Source organism: Uloborus diversus, chromosome 4 (genome assembly GCF_026930045.1).
Source record: "Uloborus diversus isolate 005 chromosome 4, Udiv.v.3.1, whole genome shotgun sequence".
Lineage (NCBI taxonomy): Eukaryota > Metazoa > Arthropoda > Arachnida > Araneae > Uloboridae > Uloborus > Uloborus diversus.
In genome coordinates, this window is record NC_072734.1 from 75101227 (window position 1) to 75122694 (window position 21468).

Here is a 21468-nt window from a genome sequence, read left to right on the forward strand (position 1 = left end):
ATATTTATATTTCTGCTAATTATAAAGAATAAATGAATACGAAAAAATAAGCGAAAATTCGTTAAGAGAGCTATCTATCCACTAGATGGCAGCATGAACGATAAGAAAATCAAGCAGAATTGCGAACATATTTCACTATTTCACCCGGATATCTTCGGTCTCTAACCGAACGTAACAGGGAGGCTCTCTCCCTGGAACGTAACTAAAAATGTAAATAAACAAGCGGCTTAAAGAGTGCGAATATTCTTCTAAATGTTATTTTCTGGTAGCCAAATTGGCTGAAAAAAGGATCAGGGAGAAAAAAAAAGAGATAAAGATATTCACGGTGAGAAAACTTTTTTTCACATGGATATATATGAGCTCAAAGAGAAATTAAAAAATAATAATGAAGGTTTTTTTTTTTTTTAAGACACATTTCTATTTTCGAGGACGATTTCATTCCTGGCGGAGGTTAACAGAAAGCAAATCTGTTCAGTTCATAACGAGCCAAATGTGCTCTCTGATGTGCGCTAGAGATGCATGAAGTTTCGCGCTCTCTACGGGAAAAAGCTTATTTTCTCTTTTTATGCTTGTAGCTTGTTCACGATTTTCGGTTCGGCTGCTAATCCTGTTTGTCGATTGTCTCAGAAAGCATTTCCTGCGGAAGAGGTCTCCGGAAATGAAATATATTTGCCACGGTTGATTCTGCTGAAATATTTACAGGAACTATTTACCATGTTGTGAGATTTTTGCGATAATGTAAGTATGAAATTTATACAAGTGCTAGTAACATTGCAAATATTTGCTGTTAACTTAGTTCTTGTTACAAGAATGCTGCAGTGTGCAGCTTCCAAAGCCATAAAAAATTCATACTTCATTCTGTTTAAAATTTAAAAAAAAATAGAAATATTAAAGATTTGGAAAAATTTCTGATCATTTATATATTTTTAATACTGTATTTATATTTTATCTGTCTGAGAAGAAGATTCCAATAAGTTACTCCTTTTTGATAATATGGCATAGTTTTTGCAGTTATTCTTCTCTATATACAGCACCTTAGATAGGAGTTTTTTTTTTATTTTTTTAATCATTGTAAGAAAGTAATCCTAATATTAAAGACTAATATAAACAAGAGAATGCCCTTATGCTCTACCAGCTTTCAAAAACTTTTTGTATGATAGTTAACTATTATTTATTTGTTAATTTATACTGGGTGCCCACATAGAGGGGTTCATGGCCACAGACTACAGCACTGCTGTTTTTACAGGAGGAAGTCTCTTACAGTGTTTCTTTCAGGCATCTCTCCTTGAGGGCATTGCCCTTCAGGGGGAAGTCAACTTCCCTCCTGGAGGAAAACTCAGTTTACACTAACAAAAACATAAAGAAATAATAATCAAGAAACATCAATAAATAAAATAAATTTGAATGCAGAAATAAATAGAAAACTTCAAAATATTTTCGGATGAGGACTATTAAAGATGCCCTACAATCGGGTTTTTAGACATCAACTTTGTAAAAAGGCTGGGGCACAGTCTGTTAACTCATTCTTTCACTTAGTATAAGGATCGCCAGCAGCTGCGCAATTAAAACTTAAGTTCTGAAAAATTTTTGAGGACTTGAAATTCAATCAGTTATTCCTAGCGAGGTAGTTTCAAACTACTTGAGCCGCTGAGAGCCAAGATGGCTCATTCTCGACTAGGCTCAAGGGTTGCTTCGAGAAAATTTTCTGAAACTTGGCCTATCCTATAGATCTGGGGTTGAGCAACCAGTTTTGTGGAGTTCTGCTTACATACCATGCAGCCAAGATATTTTTATTTATTGAAATTGCATCATTATGACATAATGTTTTAAAATTTAATTACTGCACCTAGCTACTATTTTGGATACTTTTTTTTCTTATTATAGGCTGCTGAAACAATTATTGTTGGTAATGGAACTCAGTGACAGAACTGTAATAGTTTCTTTCAGGGTTCACTTTTGTAATTGTGAATTTCGGAAAGACGCTTTAAGACAGTAAAAATTATTTCCTTAGAAGAAAAATTCAATGTAGAGTCCGTAACGATAAAAGTTGTATTTTTAATGTTTTGACAGCGATTACATGGATAATGTAAAGTAAATAAGGAAAATAATACATGCATGTCCTTTGGAATGTGCTTTTTCAATATATATGTATATATATAAATTTTAACATTTTAACAAGTTTTGTTAAAGACACTCCTACGTCACAAATACCGTGAAATGCCCCTACTATTATGGATCCTTACTCATCATGCAATTGGTAACAATTTGTTTGTTTGAGTATTTTTTAAAAATTTAGTTTTAATGCATGAATGATTCAGTGCAAAATTGTAAAAACCAGTGAAATTTTGTAGTTACAGGTCAGTGTGGCACACATAGGAATTTTTCAAGGGGAGGGTGTAAGGTCAAAAGTCCCACTCTCATATCATACCCCAATATGCTGTCAAACATATTGACATGATTTTATGGATTCTCAATAACAAAAACAGTAAAAGTTAAACTATTAAATGATTAATTTGCATTATTTCGTGAAAAATATTAATAACAAATACTTAAACTACCAAAAAGCAAAAGAATTTATGCATTTACTTTTCTCATAATTGAAAAATTTACCAGCAAAGCAAATTCATCATTGTAGAAGCACCACATAGTTATAGAAGTTCATAGAATCTCATTTTAATCTGTAACAACAAAACTAAAAACATGTTTATTACAGTGTCTTTATTTATATTCCCATTCTGCCATTTATAGGCAGTTCCTTATGAAAAATGCACAGTATTTAAAAAAAAATGAACATGAGAAATTAATTTTTTCACTGAAAAAACTGAAATTATTATTAGCTTTTTTTCAATTATTTTACGTACAAAATAGATAGAATCGTAATCAAACGGGGGGGGGGGGGGATGCAAGATGGGAGGGGTCCATACCTCCTGGACCCCTTGTATGTGCCACTGTTACTGTTTTTTTTTTTAGTAGTGACTGATTTTTTCTCAGTTTTTTTTTGTCTAACTAAAAATAGCTGAAAGCTGTATAACATCCAACCATTCCAACGGTACTTCAAAATTATCTTTTTTTTACGTATTCAGTTGATTTGACTTTTATTTATAGAATGGCTGGGATTCGATACATTATTATTGCTGGCGCAGGATTTCTAGGAGGAATATTGTACCGAGACAAGGCCGGGCATACATTATCCGCTGCAAGATCTCTATCTCCGGCAAACGTAGATGTTCCTGCTGCAATGGACATTGATGAAAGAGGTGATCATGTTATTGAAACTATGAAATTCGGTTTTCCAAGTTATGAAAGCATTCGCTCTCGAAAAAGTTATGTGATATCTTATGACCGAAGAAATAGAGTACCAAACTGGGTATTGGAAAGACTTACTCCTAATCACATAGCTTACAATGAAAATGTTTCTAGATCAAAAACAGAATTTTTTGAAGACGACTCGATTCACCCTTATTTTCGTTCCACAAATAGTGATTACAGAGGAAGTGGCTATGATCGAGGACATCTTGCTGCTGCTGGCAACCATAGGAGTTTTCAAGAGTTCTTAGATGATACTTTTGTCTTAAGCAACATTGCCCCTCAAGTAATCCAATTTCTATCTATCTTTGATTATTTGTTCTTTTAGAATAGGTTGTTAAAATTCATTTGCTGACAAGTTTCTTTCGCATTAAGAATAAATCATGAGTTTTTTACTCAGTCAAATAAAATCTCTTACAAAGGAATCACAAACAATGTTATTTAATGAAAATCGGCTTTTTAAAAAAAACATTTGTTTATTAGATAACTATTTGTAAAGATTTTGTGTTTGCTACAAAATATTTTGAGAGGGGTAAATAAATTTAAAAAATATTTCAAAAATATCTTAATGCCAACAGACCCAAATATTTCCTAATTTTGTATGCAGACCACTATAGCACTAGATATATAAGACCAACATATTCTCCTGCAATTTAAAGTTAGAATAATGTGAAAACTTTATATTTTTTAACTTTCACGTTTTTTGTTTTTTTCCTTTTTTGAATGGAAAAAAGACAAAAAAGGAAAAAAAAAGCTTATAAAAGTCATTAAAAATATAGTATGAAGTATTGGCTTCAGAAATCTCTGCAAAATGTTAGCATTTTAATAAACCTTTTTCAACAGATTTAGTACCCAGATAAAAGCCTTTCAATTAAAGATTTCATTATGTATGCTTCTCTTTAAACTTTTTGTATTACAAAATCCTTGAATATTTTAATATGTGTTACATTTGTTTTTCCTAGGTTGGAAAAGGCTTTAACAGGGACATTTGGAACAAGCTTGAAAAATATGTACGTGGTCTTGTGAAAAAATATAGACAAGTTTATGTTTGTTCTGGACCCTTGTACTTACCAAGGTTTGCCTTTTTTCTGTACATTTTAATGCTTGTAAAAATAAATTACTACATTAAAGTGTCACTCATTCAATCATCCAAATGACCTATCCTTCTCAAAAAGTTTGAAGTAAAAAATTTGCTCATTCCCCTCTCTCCTTCTTTTTTTTTTTTTTTTAATAAGCGAAAGAAATAAGCATATGAGGCAGTGAGAAGCAAAAGGGGTGTAAATGGACATTTTTAAGTTTTGAGTAACACAGGTTTAAAGATAAGATCCCACGTAGGCTTTCAATGAAAAGTTTTTCTAAATCATGCTGTATGGCAGCACTTACCAGAAATACTGGAACTAACTCTTGCCTAAGACAGAGGAGAGGTTCACCTACCATTTGTACTGATTATCTCCAAATTTTTAATTTTGCCATTTACATCCCAATGTTTTTCACTGCCGCATATGCTAAATCAGAACATTAGTTTGAAGTGATAATATTGTTGGGAGCATCTACAAAAAAATAAGTGTTCTGCAAATTGGATGAAGTCAAAGTCAAAACAACAAAATTCCCTATTTCATGCACCCTTCTGCTGTGAATTGCTCTCTTTCTCCTGCTACTTCCCACTACATGGATAATGAAAGAATAAATTGAAAAAAAAAAAAATCTTTTTGATTTTGAGTTATTAAATTCAACTTATGGTTTCTTGCAATCAGGGACTGCAATAGGTAATCTACTCATTTAGTTTCTTGTATCTACAAACCAGGGTTGGCAAGGTTTTGGACACTACAGTAAAAAAACCTTGGTTTTTACCGTCCTGTCCAAAGCTATATTTTTAGAGACATTGTATTTTGTGAGAAAACATCAAAAACAGAATAAAATCTACCAAAGTAATGTTTTATATTTAACATTTATTGAATGGTGAACATTCAACTCATTTGTGCAGCTGATTTTAATCTAGTTACGTAGAAGTTGAATTCTTGATTAAGATTTAAATTTGTATGCATGAGTTTTTTTTTTAATTATTATAGTAGAGTAACCAAATTTCTCTATGTTTATGCATGAGTGCAAATGAAACAGGGTTGGCAAGGTTTTTACCCTCCTGTTCAAAACCCTTGTGTCCAATCCTGTCCGAAAGTGTCTATAACTATTTTTTGAAAAACTATATTTTGTGATAAAATATCAAAAATAAAACAAAATGTGTCAAAATGACAATTTTTTTGACTATTTAATATATTTTTTCATTATGAACATTCAAGTATAAATATATATGTTAACTAATTAAAACAGCTGATTTAATCTAGTTCATATAAATTAAATTCTTCATTAAAAAATTCAATTTGTATGCATGAGTTTTTTTTTCCATAAGCCACATTTTTCGACATTAATGCATGTGTGCAAAAGAAAGTGTTCAAAATATAGTGCAATAATTGACTTAAATGCAATAATTACAAATTTTTCTAGCAGAATGTACTGTACTAAAAATATGAACTAAAACAAGAACAACACTTGTTTTAAAATATAAGTGTTTAGTCATCAATTTCTTGTTCTTAAATCTATGATTTGAAAAATTACTTTCGATGATAAGACATCGTGTAAAACTTACTTGCGAAAACCATTTAAAAAAAAAAAGCTTTTTCTTTTCTTTTCTTTTTTTTTTTTGCACCTAAATATTGCACATTTAATGACATCCCTTTGGTTATAAATGGAACTGAAATTAGTTGTCTTGGTAGTATTGTGAATTTCTTTTCATAACTCTACCAATTGTTACATGAGGAGGTTTTTATGTAATAGAGTTAATGGCAGTTTTTTTTAAAGTAAAATATTTTTTAAATGAACATTTTGGAAAAAAAACTATTATCAAATACTCATTAATCAAACCTTATTAATATCTATATTTATGTATTAAGAATATTGCAGTAAATATGAATTGATTAGATTACGCCCCTTTAGCTTTTGTTTTGAACAGTTTAAGACAGTTTTGGGTGGCAAAAACCACCTGTCCTGTCCAAAACTGGTTTAGGACAGTCCAAAATCCAACCCTCCTACAAACGGACTGGAATGGAAATAGAGAAGAAATTCGCACCAGTGTTATTATGACTGGGGATTTTCTAGATTAGCTAATACGAGGCATATCCTTCAAAAAAGACATGGTCATTAGAATGCAGTAATAAAGAGCTAGTTATTATGGCAAATTGACACCTGTATACTCATCATAAAGATCAAATTTAATGTATACCTTTATGGTATTTTTATTTCTTATAAATCTTAAATGATAGGGATTAGCAATCTGGAAATTTCGTATTTACATGAAGTTTTGCTTTTTAAGTTCATCTATGTTAATGTTTTTCCTGAAAAAATGAAATTTCTCACCTCCCTGCCCTTTTAAAAGTTAAGCTTTGAATGAACCCGAACAATTTGTAAACATGGAAACAAAATTTGTCCTCTTAATAAATACTAAAACAACAAGTTTTAGTTATTGCCATGTCCAAAATATGCAATAATTTTTGACTTCAGAATATTTTTAGAGGTTGTTAGTAAGTAAACATATTAAAAGTTCCCGTCCCTATGGGGTGAGCTAATGGTAAGAGGGAGGGGGTAGCAAATCTTGGATGATTTCGAGTACATGTCCGAAACGGTGGAAAAAATGTGCCCAAAATAAAAATTCAAGCTAAATAAACTTCCTATAAAACTGTTTCTACACATATTTGTCAAATTTTCCCATAATTTTCCTGGTATATGTCATGAAAAATTGATGATTTTCAGAGAATTTCTCTTTTTTTGTCGAACATTTGCTCCTAGTGCCTTCCAGGATCAGTATTCATAAAAATTGCTACTGACAAAGTTGTAGAGCTTTAAATTTCCTTCATTCTAAACTTAAAAAATTTCAAACACTCACCTTCATGGCAAAAAAATGGAAGACTTGCCGATCACAAATTTGAAACCGACCTGAAAGGATCACGCACTTCCTCTTTCCTCGATGAATTTGACAATCCTGATTGACAATGAAGAAGTATTTGTCAAGGGCGCCCATATGGGGGCTCAAGTCCTCCCCTCCATAGAATTTAGAACTTCCTTTCTTTTAGTACTTTTTTTTTTTTTTTTTTTGCAAAAATGTAAAAACATTTCTTCTCCAGCCGTTAATGAATAAGTTATTAAAAATGTCAAATTTTAATAACTGTAATCTGCACTGAAATCACTTTCCATGGGAAAAATATCCTGCTGAACCATGAGGAAAATAAATGAGCCTCCCCTCCCCTACAAATTTTGCATATGGGCGCCTTGGTATTTGTGGATTTCTACAACTCAAATGAAACTCCCTAGCTCGTTAGAAACAAGTGTTCTTTTTGCTTTCGAATGTCAGGTATATAAATTGCCAACTTGTGATTATTACGAATACAAATGTGTCATAAGTATAATGAAAATTTATGATTTGTTGAATACAAGACTTTCTAAAAGGCATAAAATAACCTGCCATTATATGTTTTCGAAAAGTTCGAGTTATTGTGAAGGATAGCTGAATATAATTTTACTTAATTCTTAGAAATTCCTCTCCCCTTTTTGCAACAACTATATGTACTGTACTTATATTTTTCTGATAATTTACCTAGCTAAATATTTTCAAAAAAATAAATAAGTATGTCCAAAAAATGTTGTAAAATAAATTTGGTGAATTTCTGTTAATTCATTTAGTTTTATGCTTGTTTAATTTTGTTGTAGGAATGAAGCAGATGGAAAGAAATATGTTAAATATGAAGTCATAGGAGCCAACAATGTTGCAGTGCCTACACATTTTTTCAAAATAATTTTATGTGAAACGGAAAGTAATGAATATGATTTAGAAGCATATGTTTTGCCTAATACTGTGATAGATGAAAATGTGCCACTGAAAGCATTTCTGGTGAGTTGATAGTTTGAATGTATTCATTAGCTGATCCGCCCACTCTCCTGCTTTAGGCATTAGCTTCCTGCTTAAAATGTTCAATTTCTGGCTTTCTACAGGGGTCGAAGTAGTCCTATATATCCTATATTTCCTATATTTTCAAAAAAAGCATCAAATTCGTCCTATATTTCCTATATTTTTCAAAAATGTCCTATATTTCCTATATTCCCGTTTTATACCATATATATCTTTTAAAAAGAACGGTAAATAAACTTTCTGACATCGGATTTTTCCCTGAAAGTACGTGCCCAAACGAATTTCAAATTAAAGAACTCAACTGACTAAATTATGAAACAGGCATCTTCTCTCATTAGCTACAGCAATGTGACGTCACTCTATAGTGGGTGGAGTTTCTTTGCTGGTTTTAGTATAGTATGGTATAGTTGGTTTTAGAATTTTGCATTGGGGGGGGGGGGCAACAGCCGTTTGTTTTGTCTTCCATCATGGTTTTCGTTGGTATATTTTTGTGTTCAGTGCATTTTCTGATCGGAATGTTCTAATTTTCTTTTTGCAATCTTTTCTTTTTGTGGAATTTTGGGATCGTGGAATGGTTAGTTCCTTATGGATGTTAAAACGTAGTTTGTTGTAATAAGTGGAATTATAATGGCGAAATCGCATCGCTTAACAACATTTCGTGTGGAGTTGTTGAACTAGGAGGACATTAATTCTACAAATTTTGGTGCATGGTGCACTAAAGGAAAAGATGATTTTACCGCTTTTTGCCATTTTTGTAACTGTTCAGTGCCCATAAGCAATAGTGGATTTTCGCAATTGAGGCAGCATGCTAAAACATTCAAACATAAAGAAGACTCTGAAAAACGTCAAGAGGATCCTTCTCAAGCTCTGTTTGTTCTTAATACAAGTGGTAAAGGGTTCAGTATAGGTATAAAATCCAAGAGCAGTGGAATTAGTACTTGGGTCATGAGTGAGGAAGAAAAAATAATAATTACAGGGTGGCGACAGATCAGGGAAATCAGGGAGATCAGGGAAAAGTCAGGGAACTTTATTAATCAGGGAAAAGTCAGGGAAATATCAGGGAATTTTAAAAAAATTACAAAAAATCAGGGAAAATTGATTTTATGAAGAAAAAATTTTTTTTTTTGCTTTACAAAATTAAGTGCTCTAATTCCCTACGCAGTTTCCGCCAATTATCTGTTCAAAAAAAAAAAAAAAAGTAAAATAAAAATGAGGTGCGATTATACACTGCCGCATATTTGTGCATCTTTTTTCCTCAACGTCTAAAGTATTGAATCTTACTTATTAACCACAGTATGAACTTCCTAAGATTGCTTCTGTGTCTGTTAGGTTGTTTATTTTACGTAGCTTGAAACTTCCCTTTACGCTTTCAGTGCTACGTAAAATAAACAACCATACGGGCAAAGAGGAAGCCTTCATTAATGCCTTAGCTCCTTTGCCTTTATTCCATTGTCTCGAAGTAATTAACCTACTGTGATCACGATTTCAAGAAGAAATCTTTGGTTTTTGAATTAATACTATAAAAGCTTAAAAGTTATTACTTCTTTGCGTTTTTCATTTAATTGCTAAAATTGAACTTTCAATAAAAAAAACTTTGTTTTTGCCGTTATACTATTTGTTGTCACCGCAGATTATAAAGGTTTTCTTTTCTTCAGACTTAAGAAATTCTTTAATTTTATAACCAAGTTGTATTCTTCTTTTATATATTTTAAAATTAACTAATTGATTTTTTTTCTTTTTTTCTTGCATTTCAAAGTTGTTTATTACAAAAACAATCTAAGATTTTTTTTCGTTACATACTGAAATCATTTGAAATAGAGTTAACTTGTGTACTTAAGAAAATATCTTCATTTTTTTATTGTTAAAATGCTGTATTCATTCATTAAAACCTATGTTCTTGATTAGAGAAAAGCTCCCTATGAATGGATGTCAAATGGTTTCATCTGTTTTGCATAAATATTTCAATTAGTTATGTAAGAATAACTACATTACTTCTATTCTTTCACTATTACTTGTTATTCTTGCAACAATTATTATACTGTTTGAAAACTTAGTTCAAAATAATTTCAATTACTTTTTAGTTCTATCATAAATACACATATGTTTTTAAGAGTAATTTTAATAATTTAATTCTTATGCTAAGTGGTTTCTGGAAGTAAAGTTTTTTTTTTTTTTAATTATCTCTAATTTTTTCGTGTAGAAAAATTTAATATCCTGTTTTGTAGGGTTTTTTTCCCAAAAAAATTGACTTGATATGTTTTTTTTAACCATTTTATTAAAAAAAGTAGCATCTTTTTTAAATATATCTTTAGTTCAATAACTTTACACAACTTAAAACGTTTAAAATACTGCATTTTATACAAACATACAATGGATTTCAAGTAGAGCAAAGAAAGAAAAAAAATATTATTTGGTGAACTTAATCAGGGAAATCAGGGAAAAGTCAGGGAACTTTTTTTCACAGTTCCTGTCGCCACCCTGAATTATCTTTGTTCAAATTTTGTTTAGTTATTTAGTCTGTAAAGTACACTTTTTTCAAAAATTATTCTTTTAACTACAGGAAAGTCATTATAGATGTAAGGTATTTTGTTTGAAGTTTTTTTTAAACAAAATCATTGATAAGAATAACTGAATAATATATGATATGTATTATTTCTTTTTTCATAGCAAAATTATTCATATAATGTGTCCTATATTTGTCCTATATTTTTTGTGGAAAATGTCCTATATGTGACAAGTCGGTCACTTCTACCCCTGTTTCTACCACTAGAGAAATTTCTCCTGCTTTTTAAAGATTTAAGTCACCATTCAAAAAGTCTCTGAACTTTGACTGTCAAAAGCAAAGTCAACAGTCTCTTTAGTTTTGCTTTCATTTTAGTGATGAAAATTTATAAAACCTAATGACTGTTAAAGCCAAAAATTTTGGACAATCCATTCAAAAAACACCAATACAACTGCTCTAGAAACTTTACATCTGTTGTCATTTTTTTTTTCAGAAGTTTTTTGCTGGCAAAGCAAAACAAAAAAATAATAAATACATAAATGTTTGTTTTTCGTGACCATGTATGAATGTCAATTACGATTAAATATATATCATTCTTTATGTTGCATTTAAAGACTTTGGTTAATTCATTTGCTATACTGAATAAAAGTTTTCCAAATAATCTCTTTATGGTAAATAAAAGTAAGGTTTCAAAGAAATTCTGGAAGGAAGTCTTTTGCGGACATGCGTCCAGGATGCCCCATAGCACCTACAGCCTTGAAATTTCGTACAAAATTACTTCGAGCCCCGGGGGTGTGCACCTGGGGTTTTATTTTTTAAAATTTGAATTACTTTTTTTGTAGTTAAATTTAAGCTCAAATTTCATGTAAATTGCCTATTAAAGGGGTGAAACATTACTTGCACATATTAATATTATATATCGTTGCAAAGAGTAGAACTTTCCGCGTTCTAGGCAATTTGTTTCAATGTTCTAACTTAAATATGGCGGGAGTTATTTGCGTTTTTAACTCAAACTGTTTTTGGCTTAGCTAAAGTTTAGGCACTGCTTTCTTCATTAAATCTATCAGTAAAAAGCGAAGGAATTATCCCACAGTTTTCTTTTGACACCACTGGAATAAGCAACTTTTTTTTACTTCAGATCTAAATCAACCAATGGTTGAAAAACTGAGCTTTTATCTCCAGAGGGAAAAAAAGTTACAAGCCGTTAAAAATAAAGTTCGAATTATTTCATCTCCATTAAAATTATTGCATTTTTATTTAGCGTTACCATAGTTACATCTTTTCGATTCGCATGTTTCTTCTTATCCACAAACTTTAAAGGTTTCGATTTTAATGTAAAATCTTAGGCTCAACTCAATTCAAGCATCGAGCTAAACACCAAAATATGTTACTTGAGACCACAAATATGAAAGTGTCTTTTCAAAGGTACAAAACTGCAGTTATGCAATGCTCAGGAGCTCCTTAGCCCTTATGGCTCTGCAAGTTGGTACAAGTTATTTTGAAACCCGGGGAGAGGGCGCTTTTTGATCCAAAGGGAGATAACTCATAATGCGTTTTTAATCTGTTTCTTTCTAATTGACGATTTAAATCTTTGTGAATCAAATAAGATTGCGAAGCAATGTTCAGGTGTTGGTGAGCGTTAGCGAGCAGGGGCAGAGCCCCCTACTATACTAAATAATGTTAAAAAATAAAAATATCATAATTATAAAGCTGCAAGGGGGAAAATGCGTTATTTCAGTTACCTTTTAAAAAGGGCTGTTTAAAGTGTGCAATTTTGGATTAAAATTCTTAATCATTTTGACATGGTGCTTTATTCTTTTTTTTAAGTCAGTCTTAGAAAAAAAAAGGGGGGGGGTCTTTTTTTCTCAATTATTATTTCTCTCGTTTTATTTTCAAAGTCCATTGATTATTTCTTTTACTGAAATTTGAAATTCCAATTAATTCCCAAAGAAAAAAAAAAGGCCCATCTTTGACAATTTTTGAATTGATTTTTTTAAAGTTGGTTGTTATTGAATATTTATAAAAAGTGTTCTCTCTTTCCATTTATTGTGTTCTTTTGTTTTCATTTCAAATCTGTTCGTATATTTTTTAATTACTGACAAAGACAGCCCATTTTTGTTTGATTGAAAAAAAAAGTTGTTTTATTAAACGCATATTTATAACTTTTTTGCATTAACCTTAAGTTTTACAATTTTGCATGTAATACACCTTCACGCTCCAGTACTAATTTTTTTACTCAGTTACAGGGGCGGACTGGCCCTAAACTTTTAATGTGGGAAAAAAAATTAATGCCGGCCCCATCCAAAAAAGTTTGGCTGTAGTTTTCCAAACCTAAAAAGTTTCTAGTGTGTTTTTTCAAAAAAAAAAAAAAAAAAAAAAAGGTCCTCCAGCACCTTCTCACCTCTCCCCCCCCCCCCGTTAAAATACCAAGATTTTTTTTTTTTTCAGACATCCTTATTTAACTTTTCATTTCAAGCAAACTAGTGGGCAGATTATTTTAAACCAAGCATACAGCTAACGCCCATAATATACAGATGATATTTCAAGGATCTAGCTTTCTCAAAAATATTTGCAAGCTTAAATTGCTCTACGCAATAATAATAAAAAAAAAACCATTGTGAAAACTGTGTGGCTTCTTTGAAAATCCGCATTTAAGAGTATTTCGTTTATGTAAAAGTGAATAAAAATCTTATTTAAAACAACACGTAATACATTTAGGCAGTGAGAAGCAAAGGGGTGTAAGTAGACATTTTCAAGTTTTGAGTAAAACTCGTATAAAGATTACATTCTATAGGTCGGCTTTCACTGAATTTTTTTCTAAAAAATGCTGTACAGCGGCACCTACCAGGGCTGCTAGTACTATCTCTTGCCCCAAGACAGAGGAGGGGTCCACCTACCATTTGTATTGGTTATCTCCAAATTTTTAATTTTACCTCTCGCATCCCTTTGCTTCTCACTACCTCATATGGCCCATTTACCCTTTAGAAAAAACTTTTTTTAAAAGTCTTTTCTTAAAATTGTATTGTACGTATTCAAACTAATGAAAAATTTCAGGTAAACCCAACGTAATATATCCGTTCAGAATTAATACATCACAGATCATGAGACAGTGAGAACTGATCGGAAATATCGGATAAGCCCGAATTACTCTACAAAAAAAAAAAAAAAGAGTTTCGCCCAAAAAAGTCGCCGTTTGTCTCAGTGAGAAAACTGATTTTCAAAGGTATCTCTCAAAATGTTATCTAATGAATGAAATTTATTTGTCAGGTTCTACTAAGAACTAAAGTGAAAATCATGGGATATACACTTGGGGTGGGGGATTGCGGTCTTGTCCCCGGGCTCTTGGTTTTAACGTAGATTTAGATTGCCAATAATTTAAATACGGTAGTTTATATGTATGTAAAGATGGTTATGACCAAACTCCCCTCCCCTCTCCACAGAAGGCATGTTCTGGCCGTGCTTGTGCTTTATGGTATATGTGTGGCCTATGCTACATATTAACTTGCCTTTAATAATAATATTCCACTGACTCACAACGTTTGCAAGTAAGAACAATTTATTTATCAGCTTCCAAGATTTAAAGTGAAAACGGAGAAATGTATTGGGAAAAGCAATAAGAGGTGCGTATTCTTTTTCGTAAGTAAATATGTTCAACTAGAGTTAAATCGAAGCGATTACCCCCAAAAGGTTGATTTGGTTCCTCCAAGAGGCAATGAACATTCAAAACAAAAATTTAAATGATAATTATAATAATAAACATAAGTATTAAACATAAATCATTATTTTTTCAATTTTTAAATTCTAATGATTTGTGCTTATTAATAAAAATAAACATCATAAATCATAAGAATTTAAAAATTGAAACAAAACAGCAAATATTAAAAGTGAAAACGTATGCAAAATCGATGGTCCAGAGTTTAGACAAAAAATCATGAGTTTAAAAAAGAAATGAATTAAGTTCAGGAGGGCCATGCACATCCTCGTATCTTGGACAAGCATACGAATAGCACTCAGGGCAGGTTCTGGATACCGGAACAAACCATTCTCTCTCTTCTTTTTTTTTCTTCAAGTTTAAACTGCCAAAGTTTTTAATTCTTCCAAATCCTAAATTTTATACCAAAAAAAAGAAGGGAAAAAAAGAAAAATGTTCTGCCGTCTTTGAAAATTACATTAATAATCTTAGTTTATTATCTCCCTTCAAAAATTAATTACTCTTGAAAAAAAACATAAGAAATGTGTGTAACAATAAGAGGATAAAATTGGTACAGTATTTAGGCTTTAAATTAAAATTAAGTACAGTAAAAGCTGTGAAGTTGACCACCCTTGTAAGTTGACCTCTTTTGTCAGGAACGGAATTAGTCCTATCTTATATAAATTAAGGAAAACCTCTGTAACTTGACCACCTGTCTATCTTGACAACTAATGTACGCCAAATTTGGTTTGGAGTATTGTAAAAAACCCTTTGTAAGTTTGCAACTTGGTTTATTTTTTAAAACTTTCTTCGGTAAATTATTTTATATTATTATTTATTAATTTATTATTATTGTATTATTACTATTATTTGATAGCTTTCTAAGAATGTTTTTAATGCTTTGATGACGGACTAGCATTTTACAAACTAAACAGCAGCATAAAGCTTATGCTGCTCTTTATTCTCCAAACTTGTTTTTCATTTGTTGTTCTATTTGAGATAGTTTTTTATACTTTGTTCAATAAAAATAGGTGTCAGTAGAAAAGTACAAAGTGTTTTCTTTCAGTTGCAATAGGTTGTGGCAATACTGGAATTGTGCTAAAGCCCGGATCTGTACATTTTGGGCCCTCCGCAACAAAATGGGTAGGGCATCTCCCTAGTGGCCAGCAGTGTCTATTTGTAAAGTTAATAAGTAGTTTTTTTTTAAATAACTACTTAATGCTAGTTTTTTTTCTTTTTTCTTCAATTTCTAGGGCAGTTATCCCCATTGACGAAGTGAGCCCCCCGCACTGTGGGTACGCAGATACGGGCTTTCTAAAGAGCCCTTCCGGCTTATTTCCGGTGCAAGGGATTAAGATATAGGACATTTTAATTTTGCCTTTATGAATTGAGAGAGTCGAGCTTGTTGCTCTTTGTGCTATAAGTGTTACATAAAAAGGCTTCAAAAAGAAAGTTAGTTGAACTTGAAATTAATAAAAAGTATGAAATATTAAAATGAATTGAAAAAGGAGAAAGCCAGAGAAAATTATCTGGCACATATGGAATTTCTAAAACTACGGTGTCTAATATAGTTTAAAACAAGGAAAAAATAACAAAACTATTTGAATAGTATTTTTAATTATGGTTTCACTTTCAATAATGTTAAACAACGAAAGTTAGTTGAATAGAAAGAGTAATAAGGGTGAATTCCTCGAAAAATGAATACACGGTGCGAGAAATGACAAAAAATATTTAAAGAATCATTACTGTCTTTTTTGAGTTGACCACCGGTCTAAGTTAACCACCAAAGTACTGCACCGCGAGTGGTCAACTTACACAGGTTTCACTGTATGCAAAAAAAAAAAAAAAACCTAATATCGAATCTAAATTGCTCTAAAATTTGCTTTTTTCAAGGAAAAAGGTAAGTGGGGCGACACTGTTTGTACTTTTGTGAATTTTATCTTTGCTAAACGAAAATAGATGAATTGGACGGTGTTATACAAAAATGAGTTATCGAACAAAAATTTTCAAAAAAGTAATGAGTTATTCACATAGGTTGGCACATAAACTGATACACTACGGGGATACAAAGATGATTTAAGCCAAATTCTAAATTAATATGCCATCTATGAAGTTCAGCTTAGAAGTCAATTTACTCAAAAGTACTGCTTGGTAGAAGATGGGGCAGTTTCAAGCAGGGGCGGGGTGAACCATTTTTGTGTAACACCGTCAATTTGTTATAATTATAACCGATAGTTCAAGTTCTTATTATTTAAAGTGCTGATGACAAAAAAAAAAAAAAAAATTAAAAAACACATGATGATTAAAAATATTAAACTTACCTAAAAAAGATTCTTGTCACCGTTGGATTTAAAACACATCCAATCCCATTGAGCAGTCAACACGGTGTATAACAAATGACTCGTTTTTTTCCTCGGAAACGAAATTGAGAAGATCTCAAAATTATCTAATTGGTTGAGAAAGTCATGGATCTATCTATTGCAAAGTGCTGAGAAACAAAAAAAAAAAAAAAAAAAACAAAAAAAAAAAAACCGAAGGATGAAAAGGAAAAAAAAAAGCTTTTTAGCAGACGTTTTGCTCCTATACATTCCATTCTTAGGATGGCTCCTATCTCTTATTTCATTAGGACAAAAAGGTCCAATGTAATCTTTTCCCAGACAGTCTCAGATCGTCTCAGATGGCCACAAAGAAGATCCCCACCCCCAATAAAACTCCTTACCAGAATTCCAGGAAACATCAATTCCGAACAGATACGAGAGACACCCATGGACCCTGAAGGCTTCGCTTCAGACGAAGACCACCCAACAAAGACATTGTTTCGTTTTCCCTATGTAACAAGACACAGTAATAGTTAGGCAAGAACAGAGTAACATCCTGAGAGTGATCTTTGGAAAAGGAGTGGCCGTCCTCCTCTCCCCCCTCCCAAAAAAAAAGAGCAGTTCTGGCTGCAGCCCTCGACACAAGAACGGCCGGCCTAGCTAAGAACTTTTTTTTTTAATAAAATTGAGGAAAACGGTACGTACACCTTGAATGCACAGAAAACGGCCCGAGTTATAAGGACGGCCCATGTGGAATTTTCCACATCTCACACGTGGCCAGTCCGCCCCTGCTCAGTTATATCAAAATGTGTATAATGAATTTGCAAATTTGTGAATGGGATCTCCAGGTACCAAGCATAAATGTTCAGAATATGTAAAGTGTAAAAATCTTACGATTTACCATGAAGCTTGGGATATTCCACCAAATTGTAATGCTGTAGGAAAGGGGAAAAAAATAGAGTGCTTTGAAGTGCTTTATATTGATTTTCATTTTGGAGTGGGAACCCTAAATTAGTAATTTATTTTTAATTTTTAAATTATATTTTGAAAATGTTATATCTCTTGGAGTAAAAGTTTTCTATTAATTGTGTTTAAGAACAGGAAACATTGTTGATTTTGTTCCAGTATTTATTTGGTTCCAAGGTACAAAAATTTCTTCTGCTTTTCCATTTTTTAAAGTTGGTGAGTCTGCATTATGGTTGTGGTAGGTCCTCATATGTGGACATTTCTGCATTCCAATGGAAATACTGTCAATGTATTTTTTTGAAAAGCTCAATTTTGGACACATTTTTAGGCGTGCAGTTTAAGTGTTATAATTTTTCACTATGCAGCCTTGCTAGATTGCTCTAAACAGTTTACCGCGAACTGACAACCACAAACACTTTGTCAAAATAGAGTAGCTTATAATGTACCTCTCTGTTATAATAGTCCAGAAACATATCAGGCTCATAGTATGAGAGAAATTTGTACTTATAATAATGTCAAAAAATCTATTTTTGGTGAATTGTACCTTATACATCATAGTTAAAATAAAATTTTAGAGTTGAAATCAATTGCATTTTTTTTTTTTTTTTGTACTTATCATTTTTACAAAATTATAATTATTTTAGTATTGGTCGTATAAAAATAAACTTCAAAATACATGTTAAACATAACTGAGAAAATGTAACACATGTTATTTTTTTTCTCTTACAATTTTTCTGAAAGACCAAATCTTTGAGCAAATTGTTATTTTTCAAGGCTCATTTCACTTACAGATTACTTGAGCAAAATTTTGGCCTTTTCTGTACTATGCTAAATGTTTATGTCTTGATTTAGCTATTTGTTGCTTATATCATTTGCTGGGCAGTATCATCACAGCAAGTCCATGAACCTCTAATTTAAGAGAATTAATAATTAAACCATGTTATGAGTTATTTTGACGTTCCCCCCCCTCCCTGCTTTCTCCTATCAAGTTCCAATGACAACCAAATCAAGGAAACATGTTTTATTGTTTTGTTATTAATTTATTATATTTAAGGCAGAGCATAAAGCTCTAGATTTGGGGTCACTAGTCGCCAATGAGCGAGTATTTCATAAAAGATGGCTACCAAAAAATAGTCTTAGTCACCTAAAGTGTCGACCATGTTTCTTTATTTGTTAAAAATCGTATCATATATTGTGTTACCATAACATGCTTCCAATCCTGAGACGTTCAGAACGTCAATCAACTCCATCTGGGTAACAGAGTTCAGTGTAAACTCCTTATTTTTTGCCCTGAATATATTTTTTTAAAAAATGGCTACCAAAAGTCAAAAGTGGCTACCACTTTTTCATGACTCTCGTACTACTATTCTGTGCCTACTATTCAGAATTCCCTGTCTATAGCTTTAGCAGAGCATTAAGGAATATTTCACAGAACCTTAGAAGGTTCTGAAAACTCAAAGGGGGGGGGGTGACTTTTTTTTACAATTTACAGGGTAAAAATCATTTGTTCCACATTGCTAAAATAAGTTTATGATGGACATTTTGGTTAATTTCTGTGAAAGATAATATTTTAATTGTACTTAAATTCTCTCTCTCTCTCTCTTTTTGCTTAAAGGTACATGGATCTTGGTTATTGTTTCACTTTACTTTTTTCCTATTTCTCTTTCTACTCAAAATTGTTCAATGATTTGTTAATTGAAATATATAGATATTCACAGGTTTCTTTTCATGTTTCAGGTTCCTCGAGATTCTATTGAACGAGCGGCTGGCTTTTTATTGTTTGAAAAGTTGCCCTTAACTTCACTTCGTAATGTTAATGGACTTCCTGCCCTAAAGAAATAATTGTTGTTATAGCAGATATTTCCTCCTCAATAATTACATAACTAATTATTCCCTGGTGCTCTTTGCCTAAAGTGGCAATAACTTTTTATATCTAAGTTCCGGTTTTTGAGGCTTTAAATCCAGTTTATGATTTTAGTTACTGATTATGTGCCTTAAAGATACTGTTTTTTGAAAAAAAATTTGCCTATGCAAGTATTCAATTTCAGAGCCTTTAACATTGTGCTTACCATGCATACTCATTTACAAGCTGACTTATGTATAAGTCAACTCCAAACTCATCAAACAAAATTTAGGAAAACAACTTTTGTGTTTGATGCAGATCATATTTTTTAAAAAATATTTTTTTTTTTAAAGTAGGATTTTAAGACCAGGAGTTTTAATTTACTCCAGTCTCTATTAGAGTACACAGAGGGTGTTTGACCGGCCGATATGAATTCCCTATCCCTTCAGCCACAAGTTCTCTGTTTTACCAATAGGATTACCACTGCCCAATGTGTCCTAGACAAAGTGAGAAAAATGTTATCTCAATAAAGGCAGCAACATAGAATCAAATGTGGATGTTTTTAAAATTGAGATGGAAATCATGCATACCATTGCGTTATTTATGCTGAACAGTTTTCTTTGTTCAAGATTTACAGAATTTTTTGTGCCAATAGTGATTGAGTGTTTTATTTTCACACAGGAGCATAACATACATTTGAAAACTTACTGAATGTACAAGAAGTTAAATGCTAAAGCATAAAAAATATTAGTTGATAAAAAGGTAAACCGATTGCTAATTCAAAGTACCAAAATGTGCAAGCAAAGGTTCTGGGTTACTTTGATCCTCTTCGTTTTGCACCAATAAAGTGGCTGTATGGAAATAAAAATTAAAACTTAAAAAAAAAAAAAACTTTTAGTGCACTATGGAAATTTGCTTCCCATATTTTAGCACAAAAATTTCAGAATTTATACAAACACATAACTTGTGCTGCATTTGAGTGAATAATATTTTCTTATCTCAAGATTTTACAGTGTGGATTTCAGAGAAATCTATCTCATTTTCTTTTTATTCATGTGTGTTAGCAATTAGTTGTGGTGTGTTATAGTTTTGAATAGTTGTCTAGTCAGCATATTGTTGTGATTTAGAATGAGTTATTATTTGTTACTTGTTAAGTTCTTATATAGATCTTGATTACCAAAAGAATCAAGTTTCAAAATCATGTTTGAGGAATATTGTAATGAAATTTTTTACACTGTAATGTACTGTAAAGCCTCAATTGTTATTCTACTCTCTATTGTTATCAGATATTAGTTTAAAAATCAAATAATTAATTATTTTTCTAATTTTGATTAGAATGAAAATAAATCGTGATCTTGTAATTTAATTAGAGATAAGTTGATGAATATGTTTCAAGTCTTAGCAATGTGTAATAAATATCACACGGAAGTTGGGGCAAACCTAATTTGGCGGCATTGTGAAGCCTATGCAGAGCTTAATCACAGCATTATGACTCTGTCTGGTCAGGTTCACCCCAACTATAGATCATTTTACATTTATTTGTATTGTTTTATTTATTTTATGCATGAATGTGGGCATGTAATTTGTCAATTCTTAAATGCAATCTCTTTTGAATATTAAGCTGTCCAAAGAACTGGTTGTTTCGTGGTAGATCAACCAGTAAATGAACAATCCACAGTGAATGAAGGGTGTTGGACCAAATTCAACTTCAAAAGGAAAAGCAAAAGCTCACATTTTCATTCCTGTGTCCAACTTCCTTTTGTTCCCGGGTGCTTGAAACTCCTTTGAAACCATTCTGTAACGACACTTGGTAATCCAAATATTAGTTATGTAATAGTGGTAAATCACTAATGCCTATGATTAACCCCTTTCCGCTCGCTCTCG

General features: G+C 31.7%; 1 protein-coding gene across 1 annotated transcript; it reads left to right on the plus strand.

Moving 5' to 3' along the window:
• Positions 1 to 599: 599 nt before the first annotated feature.
• Positions 600 to 21176, plus strand: LOC129220371 (endonuclease G, mitochondrial-like). Its single transcript, XM_054854776.1, has 5 exons — positions 600 to 738; positions 3106 to 3592; positions 4269 to 4381; positions 8065 to 8245; positions 19479 to 21176. The coding sequence occupies exons 2-5, from the start codon at positions 3107 to 3109 to the stop codon at positions 19581 to 19583; spliced, it is 885 nt and encodes a 294-aa protein (XP_054710751.1). The 5' UTR covers positions 600 to 738; position 3106; the 3' UTR covers positions 19584 to 21176.
• Positions 21177 to 21468: the final 292 nt, after the last annotated feature.

Coding starts and splice junctions, on each gene's coding strand:
- LOC129220371 (XM_054854776.1), top strand. CDS start 3,107: ATGGCTGGGATTCGATACATTATTATTGCTGGCGCAGGATTTCTAGGA. Junction 3,593..4,268: donor TAAGCAACATTGCCCCTCAA/GTAATCCAATTT, acceptor TGTTTTTCCTAG/GTTGGAAAAGGCTTTAACAG. Junction 8,246..19,478: donor TGCCACTGAAAGCATTTCTG/GTGAGTTGATAG, acceptor TTCATGTTTCAG/GTTCCTCGAGATTCTATTGA.